At 39.7% G+C, this 14,202-nt stretch overlaps 1 protein-coding gene across 4 annotated transcripts in view; it reads right to left on the reverse strand.

Moving 5' to 3' along the window:
- THSD7B (thrombospondin type 1 domain containing 7B) overlaps positions 1 to 14,202 on the reverse strand; it is a 292,733-nt gene that overhangs the window by 130,723 nt on the left and 147,808 nt on the right. For all 4 annotated transcript variants that reach the window (XM_042877909.1, XM_042877908.1, XM_042877910.1 and 1 more), the window contains exons 9-11: positions 7,474 to 7,665; positions 3,734 to 3,968; positions 1,469 to 1,584 (exon numbers count right to left, since the gene is read on the reverse strand). In XM_042877909.1, the coding sequence (XP_042733843.1) occupies positions 1,469 to 1,584; positions 3,734 to 3,968; positions 7,474 to 7,665 (543 nt within the window). The remainder of the gene's footprint in view (positions 1 to 1,468; positions 1,585 to 3,733; positions 3,969 to 7,473; positions 7,666 to 14,202) is intronic.

The following is a 14,202-nucleotide window of genomic DNA, read 5'->3' on the forward strand; positions in this document are numbered from 1 at the left end:
ATTGCCCTACGTTCACTGCTGTCTACACTTCTGAGGTATGAGATAATTCTTTGCCAGAAGACAGCCTCTTGTCTGATGACATTTAAATGTAGGGAAAATGTCAGCTTTTTACTGTTAGATAGTAAAGTCGGATGCACTTTCTCAGATAAACTACAAACAGCTTAACTGGTAAAGTTCTGTGTAAACCTGATTTAGTGGCTGCATGTTTGTCTAAGCTCTCATCTTCTGCTGGTACACATTTAATTTTAAATCTGTCAGGCAATACCTGCTTCTGCTTGATTTGCTTAGTAATTCACCATCTGTATATTGTTTTCATTAAATATAACTTTCCTACAAAGCAACAAAACCCTGAACGACTCCCATACACATTGAGTTTTTGAAATTTCATTATCACACTGAGGTTTTAATTGTGCAATGCAAATTAAGAAAAACTTGCAGTGCAGCCGTATCAATAACAGATCTAGCAGAAAGCAAACTCCCCCATCTAAGAAGTTTTAATTTAGAATTATATTAAAATGATAACACTGCCAAGGAGGTTAAATAATTAATTTCTTCTCATTTTAATTGTAGACTATTATTTAATAAACAAAGTAATTTACCAGGTAATTTATTCTACTTCTTCATAGGCAGCTCATTTAAAGTCTAAAAATAAATTGCTAATTAAAACAGGATTCACTGTTTTAGAAAGAACTCATTTTCCTATAAAATCTTACAAGGACTATGATAGAGCATCCACTGAGAATCTTTGAAGGGCAAGGAAGCTGCCAAAAAAAAGGAAAAATTCTGGTAACTATGAAGTCTTTCATCTCAACAGTTAATGAAACACGTAAATTTCTCACAAAAGCCAACACTAGATCATTATAAAGAATCTTCACTAAACATCTAGCATACAAAAGCTAACCAACTAGATCAGAGAAACATATGGTCCTTAGAAAACCACAAAGGGTTATCTACACAGCCCTGTGCATACATTCAGATTGGAAATAAATTTCATACAACACAGCACTTCCACATACAACAGAGGAGCCCTGGACTTTCATCTTTGAAGTTTCTCCCTCAATGCATGGCATGCTGAATCTCAAGCTCTTTCATGACCCTCCTGTAGGCATTAGGTAGAAGGACAACGTGGTGGGAAGATGCACAATGAGAAAAAGAAGCGTTTGGGTCTTTGCAGATCTGACAACTTGTAGCCTCCCCGCTCACTGGCATCTGCATTTCCCACTTCACCATTAGCAGCACCAGCAGCCTGAGTCTCTGCCTGAGACCCTCAACACCTGGTAGGAGCCTTTGCTGGGGAGAGTGCGGAGTTGCCAAAGTCTCAGCAGTAACTGGGAGAGGTGAAGGCACATGGCATGCACAGAGGATATCTGGAAAGCCCTCACGGGGATCCTCGTGCCCCTCCATCCTTTTCTCATGGCCATGGATGTAATCAATTGCCCAAAATTCTGTTCTCTTTTTATAGGCTTACCAGGTTGACATGCTGTTGGGCAGCGAGTCCACTCACTGAAAGGCGTAACGATGCAGTCCTTCTTGCAGGGCAGGAGACATGGTCGCATAGTCTCAGGTCTGGTGGAATCTGGACATCTATAAGTACAAATGCAGAGATACCATTTCCTCAACAAACAACAAATCTGTAGGGAAATGTTCAGCTCATAAGACTCTTACAGCGCTGTGAGCCTGATGCCACACCACAGGAATCTCTCCTGCTCACAGCAAGTCTCATTTCCATTCCACTTTGCACGCCTGTAACCAAACCAAAGTTAGAACACGTGCACGGATTTTTAAAAATGTTGAGTTTGGCCTGATGACTACAGAGTAAATGTAACACTATCTGCTGCCTAAAACACAATGCTCACTGGAGCAAAACAGATATATTTATTACCAAACTGAGTCTGTAAGGTAATCCTGTTTAACATGACGTACAACAGCCTTCTATTCACTTGCAACTGTGTGGAAGGACTGATGAGATATTCTCCTACTTTCAAACCACTAGGAAATTCAAAAGCAGCTTGAAGCCATCTTTGTGCCCCTTCCCAAGGTGCAGAAAGAGCTTGTAGGACAGAAGCTGGGGAAAGTTGTACTACACAGTATGGGAAAAGAAATCTGATTTTTTTTTTTTTGCATCAATTTTTAACTCTGAAATGAAAAACATGTGATGCATATTCTAATAAATGCTTCAGACACAGACAATCAATATTTAAAAACAAAAAGGGTGGAAAAAGCACAACTTTATGGGAATGAGCACATCATGCATTTCAAGTAGGGGATCAGAAAGGGAATTACTCTTTTCTAATTTTCATTAATTTGTAGTAGAAAGATCACTCAAAAATACTTAGGAACACAGGCAATCTAAAATGATCAGAACTGAAAGAATATGCCATTAAAACACTCTAGGAAAGAAAATAAACCTTGCAGTCATGATTCTGCTACTGAGATGGTAATAGGATACTGAAAGGTATAATTTAGAAGAAAATAAAGAGACATTCGTCCTCATTAAGCGTAACTATTCTAGGGGGTAGAATTCTGTTATCCAACCAGTAAGGTGCTGAAATATTTTTACGCTGAAATTCTAGCTTTACTCAACATTCTGTGCCTCGCAACTGCCTTAAATTGCTGCGTAGGTTTTTATCATGAGATTGGGAAAAACGCAGCCCAACGGCACACAAAGGTTATTAATTCCCATAATGTAGCCCATTTCTGAAGCCACATTAACGGCGGGCTTTCGCAGCAGCAGTTCCAAACGCAATATTACTTTGGGTCAGTTTTCATCAACTCAGACATAAACCATGTCAGTGGAACATCCACTTCCCCTCAGACAGCCTCAAAAAGCGGAGTGGGGAAAACCTATTTTAGACATTATATAGCTCTACAAACAATATGTTTAATTAGACAAAGTTGCAGCATATCAATAGATTCTAGATATAAATGAGTATTAGATTTCTTTCTCTTTATTTAATTAATCCCATTAACCTCAAGAATTTTAATTAACTTTGCAGAAATCAACACAGTCTGCTTATACCAACAGGATTGTTTGAGAGCTGCCATAAGAAATGAAACTCGGTTGTAAGTCTCCAGACTCATTATCAGTGGAAAAAATAATTAGCAATGTCTTGATTTTTTCGATATTAGGGAAAACATCTGTGCTACTTATTTTCCTCACTTAGCGAAACAAAGCAAAATTCAGAACACTTGTACTGCAGCATACACAATTGTGTGGCGTTGGTATTGCATTATAACAGCTACATAAATCAACAGAATGATACGTATCACAAAGGTTCTGCCTCCTCGTGGTGTAAATAAAATGCAAACTCTACTTATTTTTTTCTATTTTATTAAAGCATTGTTAATAATGTATTAATGAACGTTATGTCCAGGCATACTTTGTGTTTTCCACACACCAGTCCTTGAGGAAAAGCATTTGCAAAAAAATCTGAATTGGAATAATAGAGGAGCTACAGCAAACAAGATCTATAGCACTGAAAGCATGCATTTTCCTTGGATTTACTCACAAAAATTAAAAATGAGATAGCAACTCATTTTTGTTACACATTAATAACCTTTCAACAGTAGTGATGGAATAGCAACTGGAGAATAAGAGCAGAAATGAAATTATTACCAAGTCTGCTGTTTCCCTACGCTGTCTGAAAATACTCTTAAGTGTAATGTACCATGACAAATCGTCACTTGAGCTCTACAGACAAAGGTGCACCACTAATGACCTCTCCTTGAATACCTTTTAGGTGTAACATGGCCAGAACCGCTCCTCACGCAGAAGACTTTCCTCGTCTGCATGCCCACTCCACAGGTGGCTTCTCCGCTCCAACTGATGGTTGCGTTCAGTGCACTGACCAACACATCTTCAGAACAAGAGCTCCAGGGGGAGGTTTCCCAGAAGAAATGCACACATGGGTGATCGTTACAGGTGCGGTGCTCCTGCAGGGCTCGGTCAGGAGGACAGGCTTTTCCACCTGGAAAGCATGAGAGGAACAAAATATTTTATCTCGTGACACGCGGCAAAAGGTGGCAATGGAAAAAAAAAATAACTGTGATGGGTTTGCTTCACATCTTTTTTTTTTTTTTTCTTTTTTTTTTTCAAACTAAATAAATAAATAAAGCTTAAACAAAGCTGCTGACCTTTATGGCTGCAGCAACAACTTTCTAAAATATTGTTTCCCCATTAAACTAGCCTTGCATAAAATTGCATTCCGATGCATAATGGAAACAGAAAGAGGCAAAGTATATTTCTGAGTTACCTTATTGATACTCCTACACACAGCCAAGTTGATTCCATTTAAATGGCAGTATCACTCAGCAAACATGCAATTATCCTTAGAGACAAATTAAGCATTATTTTTATGCTCATTCTACTTGCTAATTTCCAAAGGAGGAACATTGCTTTCTAATATTTGGACTACATTCACGGAGCAGCATGGGCTGCTAACCCATACTGATGGAAAGTTGTTATTACTAACTGATACAAAGCTAGTTAAAAGTCTGCAAATCAAGCTGGAAAAAACTTGAAAGACTTTGAGTCTCGAGCCTTTATTTGTCCTGAGAGCATTCTCCAAATTCACGTGCAGAATTTGCTAAGATATCACATTTTGTCAGCAACTTGTAATAAATCTACAAAATACAGGAGTAGGAACGGTCTCCCCAGAAGCTTTAACACTCTAGCCATGGGTCTGAATTGAGCCCATAAAAGCTGCAGACATTCACAGCTCAAAAGCTAGAGAGTAATGCAGTGAAATTGTAACCGTAAGCACTGTCATTTTTGGAAGAAAGAAGCAAAAATGACTACAATCAAAATCATTCTCTTCCTGGATGGAGGAACTGGCAACTTATGACACAGCACATGTACATCTAAATTAAAGTTACACGTTTTGAAAGAACTGAAGTGCCGGAGCCAGACACCACACGACTCAGAGCACCTTTATGCCCTAACTAAAATCAACGGGAGATGAAGGCAATATTGCCCTTCTAAGGAATGCTGATCATCTTGCAGGACTGAGCCTTCTGCAATGAAGCATGACCCCAAATGGCCACATAACACTGAGGAAAGAGAGGGACAGGAATTTCTTAGCACATGGATTTGGATAATCACACCACATTACTGTTCTCTTTTTCTTCTTTTCCATGAAAATGGACTGCTCCATATCATGTTCAGTCTCTGAAAGGTTTAGTATGATGATGGAGTGGAAAACGCCCCTGGGTATCTTACTTTCCTGAAAACTTCCAGGCAGAAAAAACTGTTTGTGTGCCTGAGCACATGTAAAAAAAAATAAGCAAAAAGGAAATGGCAAAATATCTGGTCCATTAGACAGAATAAAAGAAAAAAAAGAAAAAAGAAAAAAAATCTAACAAAACTTGGGCTTCCCCTGGAAAAATTGCGTGTTTTATTGTCGTTTTTTTCCAACATCCGCAGTAAGGAAGCTCTCTTAAATCACCAAGTGTGATAACAAGGCAGTTTTAATTTCAGAACGTAAGTAATGCCTTTCATAAGTAATGTCTGTTAAGCCTAGCAGTCTGCCAACAAAACTGGCAGTAGATGCTGTTCAGAAAAAGCACGAGAGCTCAGGCAGTTTCTGCAGCTCATTCACAACTTTTGTACAACGGAAGCAGGACAGGACAACCCTCTCTAGCCCTTTTAGTCATCTTTTATGGACCTTTTAGGGACCAGTTGTTCATCAGTTCCTCAAATCTATTTTACATCTGCTGAGACTGGCTGTCTCCTCATTCACCTTTTGTGAATTTTCCAAAGTTTGCTGTGTTAATAGATATCTTTTAAAAGTGATTTTAAAGTACCCTCTTGTATCAACTGCATCCTGGTTTTCACGTAATGGCATTCTGGTGAACAGCTTGGAGAAAATGAGCTGAGAGCTTGAATTGAGGTCAGACTATGAGATGGCATCCAGGAGTGCCAAGAGCACAGCCAAGGCCAACATTGCCTCTGTTGAGAGCAATGAAATACGATCTTCAATGGCTGGCAGAGCTTTGGTGGCTCACTAAGAGCTGCATACGAGCATGTCAGGTTACATGACATCACCTTACTACTGCCACAGCACTACTAAATCCAATTTTGCTACGTTTCCCCAACTTCTCATCTTCTGTGTGACTCTATATGCTAAAATACTTCATTCATCTTTAAAGATGTTCAGAAACACTTGGGGTGTTTGGCTTTATTAATGAATTATTCCTCTCTAAGGAGCCTGAAACACTCAGTTCAAAGCATTATATTTCTGTTTACTGCGTTTCAGGTTATGTATTCTTGAGATCACTGAGCTTCTGCACTTCAAGAATTCATTTCCTCAACACTAGCAATAGCACAGCCTTTACATTCACAATTCCACATAAGTCTATTATTTAAATGTTCCCACCATGGAAAAAACAAAACCAACTTTACTTTTCAGTTTAATTATTCTCTAGCATATAGACTTTTTTACTAGTAGTTATTATCATTCAATCAACAATTACATAGCAGTTTTCATCCTGAAGGGTCCCAATTTTCTTTGCAAGTGCTTATGATGTTTATATGAATACAGAATATTCATATGAGCAAGAGTTTGCAGGATCAAGTCCTTATACTGCCCCAGAAGGAGTGGGTGGTTTTAATGATAATTTACAAAATGGCACTTAACAGAGGTTCTCCTGGACTGGATTTGCATCTGAAGTGTTTTGGTGATGGATTAGATGCACACAGTGTTAACAATAGTAGATATTTTCTGTTGTGTCAACAAGGCTTGAGTCTGTTAGATCTGTTCACGCTTTATGCATTTTTATGTGCCCACAGTGGTATCATTCAAATTCTCCGTGATAAACCAGTACAGAATTGCATTACTGTATGTGTACCCAAAGTTAGAAGACTATCATTTTAATAAGACATAATCTGTGTAAACAATTGTATCACTGTGCTGTTGGTACATTACACTTGAGGTACGAGATGCATCCATGAACATCCAGCAGAAATTATGTATATTCATCAAAAGTTATTTACTTATTCCAACAGAAAAACAAAGTTAACACATTTCAGGTTTGTATTAATAAAAGAAACAGGTCCTTTTCTATTTCCTTGTTTGACACAGCTCACTTTTCTGTTTTAAATCGATACTAATATGTTACCATATAAAAACACTTCCATGTTAAGCTTCCATGTCATGCTGTAATTTCATTACTATAGGATGTATCTCTCCTGAACAAATTCACACCCAGTCCTAGCCCTAAACATACAATAACTCACAGGCTAAAGCAAATAATTTTGAACCATGACAGAATTTCTCTAAATAACTCATGCATCTGTGATTAATTCAAGCCTAGAAAGATCTTTTAGTTGCTAGGCATAAAGGATAGACAAGATGTATTATTTCTCATTGCTTCAGTATTGGCACTTGCTCTGATCTAAACACAGCTTGGCAGAGGAACACAAGTCAATTCATTAAACAAACAAATAGCAACTAATTTAAAATATTTACCACTCACCTTCTGCCGGAAGGGCCAAGATGGACCTACTCCTGCTTTGGCTTCCCTCTGCAATTTTACTGGAGCATGAATGGGAGCATGGGGACCACTGGGACCACTCACTGAGCACACAGTCTGTTGCACAAGGGATTTCACAAGCCATGACATCAGGACGTGGAAGCTCTGAGCAAAGGTGATATGGTACTTCTTCACCTAGAGCAAACAAAACAAAACAAAGCAAACAGAGGGAAGTTTGACTTGCTTCACTATCAATGCTTTCTATCATACAGAGTGACTTTATGTCAAATATCTGCCCAGCAGCAGAGGAATACGCTACAAAGAAACACATGGTTAGGCTTCAGGCTTGAAAGTATAATAGCTGAACAACCACCTAAAAGGCTTTCTTCAGAAAATAAAAATAAAAAAACTATAACTACAGAACCTACTTCCCACAACATAAATTATGCAGGTCCCTATAGAAGACAGTTTTCTTCTGCCTGCAGGTCAGAAAAGCATCTAATAGATGTACTGGTTGTTCTCCTGTGACCTCCCTAGAAGTGACCATGTACCACTTCTGAATGTGCTAGGAGATCCAAAATAACAGCTCAACTAAAGAAACCACATCCAAGAAGAAATACCTTCTGTGGGAACAAACTAAGGGACAAGGACTAGAAGTATACATCCTGATGAGAAGAATCTCTTAAAAATCCTGTTCAACATGAATGCAGGAAACTGGAGGGTTGAAGACATCAACCAAAAGATCGTCTGACAGAGCGAGCAGCAGAATAGAGCACACAGGAGGGATGCTGGGTGGAGCAGAAGACATAGGGCTATGTTTTAAAAAGTAAAATAGAACATAACTCTATTTTAGCAAAGGAATAACAATGGAAATGTCCGGCAATTTCATTAAGTTACACAGACTTCACGAGGACACAATAATTGATGAAGTTTCATAAAAAAAAGCTACAAAGTTTTCCATTCTCCTCTGAAGTTTCTTTAATTATGAATTCAGGAAAAAAAACATAATGACTATCCAATCTCAATTATACTTAGAAAAATAAAATAAAATTTATAATGGCAACAACAGAGTAACACTGGCTCTTCCACAATACTTTACAGGAACAGGGCCTGTAACAAGGCAGCCCAAGATGCAATTATAAGCACAGGGATAGAAATCTGGATTGCTTTTGCAAGACAATTCATGTACAAGTGTGTAAATAAGAGAAGGAGGCTGCTACTGAGACTGCATAAAGCTGTCAGTAGCGCAGTCCTATTATCTGCAGTTGCATCCCTAAATGAAGACAGGCTCATCGCCCTCAAGGCACAAATAAAACTTTTCAAGCATATTATAAGAAGGAACAGAGAACCCAGCCAGGCAATCTGACTGCAAAAATACTTTCAAAAATACTTTCTCTTTTTCCTTGCACTTATGTTCATTGGGAAGGGCTTGAAATGCCCACTCGTACTGCTACTTGTTCCAAGGCTGCTGGATAAGAAAATCAAGACCAAAGCCCCCCTTAGAGACAGCCCCACTTCTGAGTAGCACATCTTCTGGCACTGCATTTGGCAACCCCTGCAAATCTTATGCTTAAACCCTTTGTTTTAATTAGTCCATTATTACTGTTGCTCACATAATGCTGACAACTATCTTCAGACAAAACCAGCATTAAAAAACAGAAACAAACAAACAAACAGATAAACCTGTAAGCCTTACTCCAGCTGTTTCCTTGACTCATTTTAGTGTCAAAAAAAACTTTGACAGCCTGTCTGTTTAGCAGCAGATAACATGAGGGTTCCCTAGGCAGACTTGATTTTAAGAGTCATTGGTACAGTAAAGAGATTATAAGCTTCAGTGAAGTACCACAAAACACACACACACCCTTCCCTGCCATCGCTTACAGTGACAGGGAGGCATAGGAACCTTCCCACTGATGCCTTCACGACTTCCCAAAGATCACCTCTAAGCACCCAGCACCCCACCTGGGGTGGCTTCTTCCACGCACAATCCTGGGTGAAAGCAGACATTTGCATTCCCCAGTTCTGGCAAAGAAGCAAAATCTGCCTTCTGCTTCTCTCCGTAGGATTTATAACAGGTGACAGCAGCAGCACCGTGAACAGAGGCTGCAATTCAAAGTTCCTCAGCAAAAGGGAGATTTGAGTTTTGCTATAGAGACTGTACCAGTGATTGCATGAAGGTACAATTCAACACTCAGTTTGATCTATGTTATAGCTCTCCTTGCTGTGTTCGGGTTTAATTGCTGGCTGTTATTAACACAGAAATGCACTGCTCTGTACCAAGTGCCTTGCAGAGAGATCTCAGAAAACCACCATATATTACAAAAGAAGGTAATGCCTCTCATTTCCTATGAAAAAAAATACTCTAACAGGATACATATCAAATGTGCTTTATGCACCATCACAAACTTACAGAAGATATTAAATTCTTCACAGCTTCTAAATTGTCCACCCAAAACCTTGAAGGTAGAATTCTTATTGCAGATGTTCACAATAATCTTTCTAGAGGAGGCTTTCTCTTGGCTAAATAACACTTCAAGCATCTAAATTACCTAAATGCAATACGAATTCCCCTCCAAGTATGTGTTTAGATCTCAAGCTGCAATATCTGAAATCAGCCACGGAGAGCTGTGGGGTGGCAGGGAAGGATGCAGTCCTTGTGGAAGCCACTCGCCCTTCAGGAAAACAGAGCAGGAGACAGCACTGACAATGACTGCTGCAACTCCGCTCCCTGGTCAGAATTTTAAGAATAGAAATGATGACACCGCAGTGAAGTTCATCTTGTAATAACCAGGAGTTAAACTCAGTGACAGATCAGAGCACAGAGGTATTTCTTCAGGTCTCCCATCTCCCCCAGTCAGAACCTTCTCTTGATGTGAAACTACTTCTTGGCCACAAATTGCTGCAATGCTGGTATCAACTTAGAGCACTGCGCAGCAGTAAGCACCAACGCCCAAAGCAGAAGGGCAGAAGACACTTCTAAAGAAAAACAAAAGGTTGTTTAGTTCTTGAGGCGTCCTCTCATTAGCGTGGAATGGATCCAAATGCATCCAACCCACCTCAGGGGTTACTGCCACAACCCTCATTGCCTCTCCTTCAGGTCTTGCTTGCTCATTTTGTCTTTCTCCCACCTTGACATTGGAAGAGCGCCCAGAATTAGTCTCAAGGAACTACGTTTGCTCTGATGAGTATTTTTTCCTGCTGTGACCCCCAGGAGTGCAAAGCCAAGCAGTTGCTGAGATGCAGCTGGAGGACTGGTAAGGACGATATCAACTGAAGAGCTTCATCCTCACGCTGAGAACACTTGGGTGGAAATTAAGTAGGGCTCTCATTGGAGTGAACCTCTGGAAATGCTTTCTATCCTTGTGAAACCGCTGCTAACACAACTGCACATGGAAAGCACTAGCTGCAAAACTGAACTTCTACCTGCATTTTATGAGTTAAGCAACGTATGCTACATCAGTTACACAACAGATAACATTTTCAACATAGTTAAGATTGAATCCTTTTAATCCCATAGTTAGATTATAATAAATATGAACATAGAATTTTTGCAAACGTATTTGGTAGTAAGTTGATTATAACCTACTGTACAGGTTCTGTATTTGAATTAACAAGTCAACAGAAGGAACTACATGGAGAAACACAGACCAAGATGAATTTTTGGTTCATCTTATAAACAAACGAAACTCTTCCCAATGGGCAAAACAGAACAAAGAACAACACAGAACTCTGCTTGAAACATAAAGCTTGTTTTTCCAGAATTTTTTTGATCTTACTGCCATTTCCATTCTAGAAGGAGAAGATACTTTCATGGTTTTGAATAAAGCACTGCACAGTGAGATACTGAATAAACAGCAACACTTCACTCTGCAGAAGTTCAGCATTAAACCCATCTGCCTACTTTGCATGACACCTCTCAGAAATCCCAGCTCCAAAGCAATATTCTTGTTCTTCCCAGCAACCCGAGCCCAAATCAGGCTGTCTAGAGCCACATCCAGCCTGGCCTTGAATGTCTCCAGGGATGGGGCATCCACAACCTCCTTGGGCAACCTGTTCCAATGTGTCACCAGCCTCTGTGTGAAAAACTTTATGTTGAATTTCAGATGGTACTGCAATGCTACCTGTAAGTTCAGGAAATTTATTTTTTTGCCCAAGTGGCTGCTGCAAAAATGCTGCATATTTAATGACAATTACCAGTTTGACATCAATATTTCTCCTTGTAGCATTTCAAATTATTCAGTGGAAATAATGAAGCCGTCATCTAAAATACTATACGTATCGTAAAATTTTATTTCCCACTTAAATCTCAGAGAAGAATGACAATAAACTTTGATTAAATACTTGCCTGCAACAGAATAAGATGTCAACAGGCAGTAGTAAATTCAGAGGAATTCATATTGACTGCGTGCCACTTCGCTAACGGCAACCACATTCCGAGAGTGCTGTCTGCTGGCAGTATCTCGGCCCAGGCATCTCATCAACTAACAACAACATTGTGCTTAAAAGTAATAACACTCACACTACAACAATAGGAGAGATTGCTTATAACCGTGTTCAATGTGTTCGTGCTGTAACAAAACCACTGATTCTCCTCCGCTGTTTCTGCCAGCCCTGGAGATGAGTGAGGACATGCAGGGACTGCCGTGCCCAGACATCCCATGTTTGAAGAAAGGTTGAGGGAACTTTAGCTGGGAGAAGAGAAGGCTCCAGGGAGACCTCATTGTAGCCTTCCAGTATTTGAAAGGAGCGTATAAACAGGAGGGGAATAGCTGTTTATGAGGGTGGATAGTGAAAGGACAGGGAGGAGTGGTTTCAAAGCGAGACAGGGGAGGTTTAGGTTAGAGATTAGGAGGAAGTTTTTCACACAGAGGGTGGTGAGGCACTGGAACAGGTTGCCCAAGGAGGCTGTGGATGCCCCAGCCCTGCAGGCATTCAAGGCCAGACTGGATGTGGCTCTGGGCAGCCTGGTCTGCTGGTTGGCCACCCTGCACATAGCAGGGGGTTGGAACTGGATGAATATTGTGGTCCTTTTCAACCCAGGCCATTCTGTGATTTGCTGCCTTCAGCACTTCACTGAAGTTCGTGGCTGATTTTTGCTAATGCTGGTCAAAAGGTAAGAACAGCTGAGAAGAGCAGTGTCAGTTTGTCTAAGCAAGCAGTGGTGTATGGAATAAAATTAATTGCAGTGGTCCATCACTATTATCAGAGTCCCATAGCAGAAAGGACAAATGAAACGGCAATGAAGACAAATGGAGGTAAAGATCTGCCGTGAGAAAAGATGAAGGAGAGAAGAAAAAACAGCTATTCATAATGGAAAAGAGGAAATAAGTACTAATGCAACCAGGATCATTTTGAGGGAAAAAAGAACAATCATGAAGGGTTTGAGTCAAAAGGCTTAGCTAAAATGCAATTAGGAAAACCAATGCATTAGAGAAAAAACACTTTCAACTGCATAATGCACTGGGAAGAAAAACAATAAAGTTTTGGGTAATAAGAATAAGGAGAAATAAAATAAAAAGGTACAAAAAGAGAATCAGAATAAATTTGAAAAAGAAACAATATGCCTGTAAATACATTATGAAGGCACTGCAAAATCTGGAGGCTGGCCCTCATCCCTGCACCACCCTTACAGCTATGTGCAGCTGGCTCCTTTATGACCATTACAGAGCTTACGAGAAACAAATGAAGTGCATGGAAAGATGAGCTATTTCTTCTTCTTTCCCACACATCTTCCACTGCAATTTGGACTGTTTACCCACAACTGTTTTTTCCCTTTTTGTTTATGTAAATATACATAAGAAAATTGATTTGTAGCTCCAAGGAAGTTCCAAGAAAGTGAGCCCTGGTGAGAGGCACTTCAGTGAGCAGCTGGCAAGCCTGCAGAGAGCACCCCAGGTATACCACTGTGGAGTATGCTACAGCAGCCACCAGTCTCCAAGTTAAAAAATAATAGAGCTGCAAGAGTTCCCTACATAGCACACTGGCTTCAATGTATTTCCTACCTCACACACAAAGACAAGTAGTCATTTTTTAAAAACTGCTGTGCATTCACCTGCTGGGCTTGGGAATAAGAGCAGGAGAATTAATTCTATCTTGTGGTTGCACGTACAACTGCTCCTGAATTAAGAGAAATTGCTCACATGGCACCTGAAGGTAAACATGAGCTTGCTGTATTCACAGAGAAGAGCACATAACTGCAAGTTCCTAATAATTGGTGTTCTGTTCCCTCCCTTTTTACCCCTCTCTCCTAACATCCTTTTCTTTTCCTTCATTATCCCTACAAATTATAAATGAACAAATCTATGCAGGTGGGTTGATCAAGACTGATTACAATTAAGATTTATTGTTGAAATTGATGCTGTAGTATAACTGAAGCAGGTGTCCCTCTGCTTTCTTCCCGGTGTTGCTTTGTTCAAAATGCCAACCAATACAAACTACTGCAGAAACCAATTATGCAAGCAAGTCAAATGCATTTAAATACTATAAATGTGTGTAATTCCAACATTTTAAGAAAGAAACAATTGTTATGAATTGACTTATTTATTCCAATAGTATATAGAGTCCATCTTAAACACTGTACAGCAGGACATGTCAATTCTAGTGGAGGCATTTGGGCACTTCAATTTAGAATAAAGAAAGTGACGTTTTATTCCCAATGCATCACAGCCAGAGATTTCTAAATATTCCATTTCCACAGAATTAAGGTGCCATCTTCACTCTCAAGGGCCCCTC

Source organism: Lagopus leucura, unplaced genomic scaffold, assembly GCF_019238085.1.
Source record: "Lagopus leucura isolate 7727_CA_CO unplaced genomic scaffold, USGS_WTPT01 Super-Scaffold_100019, whole genome shotgun sequence".
Taxonomy (NCBI): Eukaryota; Metazoa; Chordata; class Aves; order Galliformes; family Phasianidae; genus Lagopus; species Lagopus leucura.